Raw genomic sequence first — 8,630 nt, 5'->3', positions numbered from 1 at the left:
GCAGCATGTAACCCTGACATGCACACTCGTTTCTGCAATTCATTCTAACTTGTGCGATCTAAATTTAAATATGTTTATTATTGTGTCTATATGAAAAAGTATTCTTGCATATAATTCTATTGTGGGTAGAAATCATGATTTTCATAGAGATGACAAGGAGAGCTTACACTCTCCTGTGGCTTTGTTTCTCCTCTGCCTGTCTCTTCTCTTTGCCTCACCTCCCGTTTCTTCCACTAATCTGAAGAGGCAGGGATGAGGAAAGCAACATTGATGATGTTGGATCGATCTTTACACCTGCCTGTTTTCTGTCGGGAAGAGATAAAGAGGAGAGACGGAGAGAGGAAGATAAGAAGGGAAGCGAAGGGAGACGTAGGTGGAAAGGCGATTAGAAACGAGAGCTCAGGAGAAGGAGGGAGCAGTTGGAAATGAAACCCAGCCCTCAGGTGTGTCAGTCCGATACAATCAGTGGGCGGGTGTTTCCCCTCCTATAAGTGACAGCGTACAGTACAACCAGGAAGTGGAGAGACAGAGCAGGAACACATACAGGCGTCTGTGATTTAGCGGAGGCTCAGTCCTCTGTGAACCGACTGCCAGCATGCAGTTCTGGGATTTCCTGGGCTGCACCAATGGAGGTACGATGAACGTGTGTAGTCATACTGATGGCTCGGGGAGTGTGTTTGGCTCTGATTGGACTGGTGTGTGGGAGCTCTGTGCTAGTCGGCAGGTAGAGAGAGGGGTCTGGCAGGCTGAGGGCTGGAAAGGAATTTGCACTGCTCGCCGCTGTGCAAGCAGTTGCATGTGAAAACCTCACAGACAGGTAGAGAGAGGAGCACAAACAAAGACACTGAAGGCTCTGATACAGTGTCAGCCTGCTCCGTGTGCCTTTGATGAACCTGGTGCTTATCAGAACAGATTTGACTAATGAATAAACTGGCACTGGATCGTTTGTATGCCTTGAATGCGTTTGGATTTTGCTCACTCGGATCTCCTCAATGAACAGAGTGAAGGTGTGCTGTCCATTTGGAGAATTATCTTTTATACGTGTCGTTTTATGTTTCTTTGTATGGCTGGTGAACAGTTTTGAATTCTCAGAAACTTACTTTACGACCACTACAGTCCCTACAAGGTGCTGTCAAACTTCATAAGCACTATCTAAAGACAGAAGATCGACAATTGTAATTTAGAAACCGGCTGATTCATAGGACTCAGTTTAACTGGAAGGACCACCCTTATAGGTTTCTATTATTGTTTTATGAGCCATAACTATCGTTTGTTTTATTTGTTATTTACTGCACAAAACAACTGCATGAAATCTGATCATCTTGACTCTTTTGGGGGCAGCTATGTCCGGTCAGAGCTGTACCACAAAGAGTTAAACATCATATTTCTGTTTAAAGTCAGCTAAACAGCCACGGGCCACAGCTATCAAATGTCTCTTGTGTTGTCCACTGGGGCAAAACGTAGGTGTAAGTGAGCAGGGCAAAAAACAAACAGGAAACATCTGGCAAATGATGCTCACAAGACGCTTTGAAACTAGCTTCTTTCACTTACCGACAGTCCTCTCACCTATATAAACAAATGTATTGTGCGTCTTTATTAGTATATATAAAACACATACACACCTTCTTAATCTTTACAGGATGTAAAAGTCTTTAAGTTGTGTTGTCTCGTGTCTCGTGGTTACTTTATTGTGCCGTATTGAATTCCAGGACAGTTCAACCTCCAACACCCATCCTGTGCCCCGGGCTATGTTTTCTGCTGTTGCACCACCAGCTAAAGATACCTGATAGGTTGTGTCATATTCCGAAATATGGAAGATTGCATTGTTAGATTCATACATAAGTGAGTTTCAAAGCTTCCTAATACAGTTACGTTTACACTTTAGCAAATTAGCTGATCATTCTGTCCATTACATTTTCCTCAAACAACAAGTTGTCACATTATAAGTGATAGATCTTGTCCTATTATACCAGTTGAGTCCCTGTTTGTCTAAGCTGTGGTTGTCATCTGTTTGGGACAGCGCAGCAGCGGCAGGTAATCTGTTTCGACCTGCGAAAGTATGACTGCAAACATGTGCTCTTGTTGTGTCATCAGCAGTCTTCCCCCATTTGCATCCACAGCTCGCTGTTTTGTTTAACTTACTCCATGTGATCAGCCCTCACTGATCGACAAGTAAATAGTTTTACATCATATTAAAATGTCAGTTTGCTGTAGAAGTGACTACAAACTTATTGCGAAGGCTAGTTTGTGTGACATATTTGGCCTTTCTGACGCTTCAAGCAGGGAAAATCAATATCACACTAACTCATCATTTTCAATTATAACATATATAACAGTAAGGACGCCTTTATTAAACTTTCGTTTTACTTGACTTTTCATTAACTGCACAACTGCATCCAAAAGTTGTGAAAACAGCAGCAGCCAGAGGACTAAAGTAGCCGTCAGATGTATCTTTGCCGTACGGATAAACACAAGCAGAAAGTGATTCATTTTTCAATATGAGCATGAATAAATATTTCCAAGAAGGAACAGATTTCTTAATCCAAGTGCAGCTGAGGCTGTAACATTTTATGTGACAGTTCTCTGAACATTTCCTCCTCTCTGACAACAAATCTGTATCCGACAGCAGATACATTTTTCCTAAGCAGCTTACATCGAGAGAAATTCATACTTAAATGCACAGCGAAATACCAAAAGACGGCGGATGTCTTGTAGCAAAACCCTTCATTCTCCATTCCTGAGAGCGCTCAGTGATGTGAAGCTTCTGTTGGACCTTGCTGACGTCGCGGTTTGGATCAATGAATCTGTGAATGTTTGAGTGTTAACTTTGGTGCCGTGCACTGCACACTGATGTAGAGCCATAAAACTGCTTGCAGAAAGGCTTGTTCGTGCAAAGATGTAAATGTGAAAAATGAGTCTATAAATCTGTGAATCCTTCAGAGAAAAGTGAGAAGAGAAGGGCGCAAAGGGGGATTTGAGAGTGCTGTGTAAAGCTGTTAAAAAATTATCCTCCAAATAATGTCACTCACAAATGAATCACTGAGTCAGGCATTGATTCTATCCACTGCGTAAGAAGATAAACCTCATCTTCAGCTTTGTCGTTTACTTCAACAAATTAACTCAAGGAGGCCTGAAATAGAAAAAAACACAGCGTTGGACACAAGATCGGTTAGCTGGTCCCGAGCTGGTGTAATGCCTGGATTTGTTAAGTTACGTTAAGTTTAGTTGAATGTTCAATCTTGTTTTTCCTTATTTCCAAGCACACATGTAAGAACATTCCATGCAGGGCCGTACATAAGGCAGGAAAAAAGGTGAAAGTTAAAGCTAAATAAATACTACCATAATACATTGATTAAAACAACAAAAAAAATATTTTATTTATTCTTGCTTAAATAATATTTTGTTTATAAAGCGTAATACCCATTCTTTAAAACGGCATGAGTTATTTCTTGGTTTTTTAAAGTAATGTCAAAATCTCAGGACGTCCGTGAAGGTTCTCAGCTTAATCCAAAAGGCAACTGGACTTGGTTGTCTCAGGACCTTTGACGAGCCACAAACGACCTTAACTGCCAGGTTAGCTATGTAGACACTGCCAAAAGTAAGGACTTTATAATTTAACCCCAACTCTAAAGTTTGAAGTCACTGCAACTTCTGTGGATAATATAAGTGCACGTGTTGATAATAAATCAGATTTGGGGACGGCTCATTCACTGGACCTTTTCTGTGGGCGGGCCTGGTTCCATGTTTGTCAATATGAGTAGTTCTTAAAAGTTATTATAAATATTCATAATTACATACAAGTATAAAAATAAAAATATCTGTTGTCGAGAGTTAAATACAAGGTGACAGTTAATTGGAATTTAAAGCACAGGAAGTTGTAGTTGTGCTCTACGTTAATTGGCACACTGCTCAGCAAATTGAGCGTGTAACAGTAATTAATTGTGTGTACACAAGCAGATGACCCTGCAGGATGGCCTCTGCTCTGTGGCTGGCCTGGGGAGTTAAACACTACAGATGTGAAAAAGGATGCTACTGCAAATCAGACCATTCCCGGTCTTTAACCACCTCCATATCTCCGCAGTGGTCTCAATCCTGCTGTAATGTTTTTATAGCGGCTACTGACAATGACAGCCAGCTCTTCAAAGCTGCCAGCGTGGTGACTTCAGTCTGTAAGGTAGCTCTTACACTGCACCGCTCTGCTCAGCTGTACTGGCTTCTGACAGGATGATCAGTGCAGAGGAGCTGCAAAGGGCTGTTGTTGTTTTCTTGATGAGAATGGAGTTGTGCAATGCCCTTAGCGTGGTGTCAACTGTAGCGTAGCCTCTGTGGTTTACAGCCAGAGGCAATCGTTTTCTACTCTGAGTGGGAGAGAGAAAGAAAAAGACTGTGAGCGCGAGGGGGGGAAATGTGATCGAGTAGGAGGGAGAAGCTCAGAGGAGTGTTTATGCGAGTGAAAAATGTTATAAGCAGTTCTGGAGACAGATGTTTCAGCACTCTTTTAATAACTGCTTCTAGTTTTGGGCCGTTATTCTGTGGATGTGAAAGATTAAAGCTGGCTTTAAAGCTAGGTCGTTCCTGGTGGCATAGAGAACATATCTCTGCTGGTTTCAAACAAACCTCCAGGCAAAGGCATCTCTCTAACAAAATATGTATGCGTGGGGATGATGTGCATGTTGTTGTACCTCTGTGAGATATCTGAATTAACAGTAATCCCATCAACAAAAAGCAGATATATGCGGCAAATTCACCGGCAATTTTCAAGGGCGACAGAGCATTTATTCATAGCTGTATTTTTTTAACACCTGGAAACATATCAATACATGTTAAGCCTCCTTTATAAATGTACTGCTAGTCCTGGCTCAGAATAGCTCCATGTATCAATGCCTTAAACATCCCATTTATCACCCATACATTTTACAGTCAGGGTAAGGAAGATAGAGAGGATGTTGTGTTGCACCCTGCGTGTAGCCAAAGTTTCAGACACAACTTTGCCAGAAAAAAATGGATAATGTGATTAGAGGAAATTACGTGAAGCGGCAGAAAAACACACACTGAGCAGCAGTGAATCAAGTTTAATGCGAAAGTCATCAAAATGTTGTACATTTATAACCCACACAGTTTATTATTTTACATTAAAATATGTGTTATTCCCAAGGCATAAAATACCAATGCTTTGTCATGCCCCTCTGGTTTCATACAGATACCATTGAGCCTCTGTATGAGATGTGCCAGGCTTTCAAATATGTGCATCTGCTAGGGATGACAATCAGGTGGGATGGATGAGTCATGTAGCGCAGGACTTCAAACCGGAGACTGGGGGTTCAAGTCCTGTTGTAATTATTTAAATCCCAACCACGAGCCTTTGCCGTCCAAAACAAACCGAGAGTGTGTTACAAAAGCTTTGGGAATGAAAGGAGCAGAAAACAGACATTATAGATTAGCTTGTATGTCTGAATATGAGATGCTGAAGAGATGTGACAAAGCATCGTAACAGCGACTGTGTTAGATGAAAACTCAGATCTCACTGCTTTAATTGCATAAAAAGTACGCTTTATTTTACTCACATTTAGGGCATGTGGTGATGTGTTCTTGTACTATGATAGCTTTCGTAAAATTCGATTAAGAATTGGGAATATTGTTTTGCTCACAAAATCACAATGTGTCGTAATATATATATATATATATATAACGGATGAGACACACAGTTGTCTCCGTGTGTAGCCATCATGTTGTTTCCTGTACAAAATAAATCCGTAACATATACTATATAGCACATATTGCACAGCAGTAGCAGGAGGTATGCAATTGAGTCTCAGCTTTTATCTATTAAACAAAACCTTAGCGTCTTTTTTAGCACCAACAAAGAAAAGTCTGAAGTCCAGAGAGTTGCACATTTCATCATATTGCTCATTTCTGCGTCACTTTTACACAAGCTTGCAGTAAAGAGTGAGTGGGAATGATTGGATTCAGGAGTGATGTAGCTTTGAGACAGATTTGAGGGTTGAATGAGGCCAGTGTGTGACGTTATTAAAGCATGACACGGCAGATACATTATCCTGCCAAGTCATGATTGTCGCCTCGCTCTGACTGTCTGGTATGTAGCTCAAATTAAATCCTCCTGATTCAGTGGGGCTGCTGCACAGTGACCGCACGGTCCGTGCTGACATGTGAACCAGGGGATGTGCTTAGTGTGATTAGAAATCGACTCCTGTCAGTCAAATAAACTGTGATTAGTTGGATTTGTTGCGGAGCTGAAGTGATTTCACTTTCATTGAGCAGAAAATGAATCGAGGATGATTTTGTTAATTGGTTAATTATGAGCTCCTCACTTCTGCTGTCGTGTTTTAATATTCAGTCTACTTTTCTTGCCTTTGTCTCCTTATAAGACTTAACTTTCTTCTGTACATTCACTTACTCTGTTTAGAGAGAGAAGTTAGACTTGAAGTAAAGTATATTTGAAAGCAGAGATATAGCTGACTTTATCTGTGCATGCATGCAAAACAAATCTCTGCCTAATCAAGTGTTTGATGCTTGAGGTGAGTGTATCTGCAGCATGGATAATTAAGTGCAAAAGGTGTTGAATAAGTCAGGGTTGGCCTGGGTCAAGATGAGATAAGAAAGAACTTTATGCATCCTGAAATTCTAGTGCCACATTGCTCCAAAATCACAAAGTGTATATGGGATAAATGCAAAGAGACAGTGCCTTATAGAGTAACAATAGTCCAGTATGTTATGTACAAAAGTAAGCTGAGTAGATAATAGTGATGGAAATTACACTGACAGGCGTATTTGCATTGATAAATGATGATGATGAATGTAAAGCGCATTATATTTGAATAATGATTGTAATAAAAAGTAATATTGCACAGCACAGTGAAGGTAAAAGTAATATTGCACATGTGCACCAGTGATAATGAACATGATATAGCCTGGTATTGAAAGTATTATTGAACCAGGAATCATAAGTTGTATAATATCCATAATAGAGCAATAGATTTATAGACTACTATAGCATCACTTCCAATCATGCTGTAGTAGAGTGCACTCACTGGTGCCGTTATTAAATGTACACTGCCTAGTTCACTGTGTCACTGTTTTATGTACTTGAATGTATCAAAGTAAAATCTTGTTTCTTTCTCTTTTGCAGATATTTCCACAATATCAAACTACGCTGGTGAGTACCTTTCTGTCAGCTAATTGAAGATCTGAAAGTTGTATTTTTTTGTTATTATTATTATTTTACTAGCATTATTCTTAAATGTCTGTAAACGTGTGTAACATCCGGCACTAGATGACAACTTTACACCCATATCAAATACAAGTTTGTATTTGCTCAGGTGTCTTCAAATAAACATGAATAACTGAATCCACCTAATGAAAATAATAATATCATCTCTTTTTTACTTTTAAATATGACTGAAAATTATTGCATTTTTCACAACTTTTTTGGTCTTACTCAGACTTATAGACAGCTGGTGTTGTTGCCTTATAGGACGGATGGAGGTGCAGCTGAATCATTTCGTAGGTATAGATGAGACATTTTTTGGCCCTCAGCTCCTCTCTCTATAGCTGTTGCTAGGTAACCGTTGATCCTATGTTTTCCAGGAGTGCGTTTTGTATATATTTGGAGCTGAGATTTTGTCGTTCCTGTAAAGGACAGAAACATAATTTCCATTTCTTGACCTTAAGCATAGCCAGTCTGCAGAGGGAGACATGTTGCCAAAGTTGAGGTTAAAACTGGGGTTAACTGAAACGTCTAATGAGACGATGCCTTTAACCTCGCTGGAAACCAAAGTAGCACAGTGCACGCTGTGTACACACAGACTGGGTAAACTGAACATCTGTGGCTGATAACAACCCTGGGAATGCTCGTATTCTCCAGCCTGCTGATAAGGATTTCACTTTCACTTTTAATGGAGAGCATACTGAACATAACATTCATGCTGTGCAACTGTGTGGACGTAATTTGTGTTATCATGCAACGATTTTAAATGTTGATTGGACAGGACGGGAGTTACAGCTGCGGCAGTAAAGCACCATATGTGTTTTTAAAATCTAGTTATTTTTTTGGGATCAACATTTTTTTTATTGTTTTTGTGGAGCAAAACAGAAAGAGCATTACAAACACAAACAGACAATAATGACTAACAAGAGAATCACAATAACAGTACGACACACACAATTAGCAACTGGAGACAGTAAAAGAAGAAACAATTGAGTATGAATAAACATTGCTCATATAGTACGTGTTTGAGAAGCATGCTGCTCTTTGAGACTGCTCCCAGGAAAAATGATTCAGTTTGGTTTCAGAACGTTCTCCAAAACAACATAAGTGTGTATGATCATGTGACAAGGCCCTCAAGAGGATGTAGTAGATTAGCAAAAGTCAGGTGACGTTGTTTAAGAGCTACAATGTCTGCACATGGAGGAGAACAGTGTGCATGTATGGATCAACATATCATCAGAATGAAACAGGTTAGACCTCAGTCTGAGGTTGGTTTCTGTAGAATATGACTGATTATTCCTCCTTAACGTGGTGGTTTTTTGTTGTAAACATGAAGATAAAGGTCCCGATATCTTCTTTTTCAACAGTGATTGCTAACAGTTTTGGAAGTGACTGACAAGTAGCA

General features: G+C 40.0%; 1 protein-coding gene across 1 annotated transcript in view; it reads left to right on the top strand.

Moving 5' to 3' along the window:
- Positions 1-556: 556 nt before the first annotated feature.
- LOC138583691 (focal adhesion kinase 1-like) overlaps positions 557-8,630 on the top strand; it is a 64,231-nt gene continuing 56,157 nt past the window's right edge. The window contains exons 1-2 of the mRNA XM_069655647.1: positions 557-632; positions 7,148-7,174. Of these exons, the coding sequence (XP_069511748.1) occupies positions 596-632; positions 7,148-7,174 (64 nt within the window). The 5' untranslated portion in view covers positions 557-595. The remainder of the gene's footprint in view (positions 633-7,147; positions 7,175-8,630) is intronic.

Source organism: Semicossyphus pulcher, unplaced genomic scaffold (genome assembly GCF_022749685.1).
Source record: "Semicossyphus pulcher isolate SPU_LCO1_2020_fin unplaced genomic scaffold, fSemPul1.0.p SCAF_9, whole genome shotgun sequence".
Lineage (NCBI taxonomy): Eukaryota > Metazoa > Chordata > Actinopteri > Labriformes > Labridae > Semicossyphus > Semicossyphus pulcher.
The sequence above is the reverse complement of the archived record's forward strand: the minus strand, read 5'-3'. Positions and strand labels throughout refer to the sequence as shown.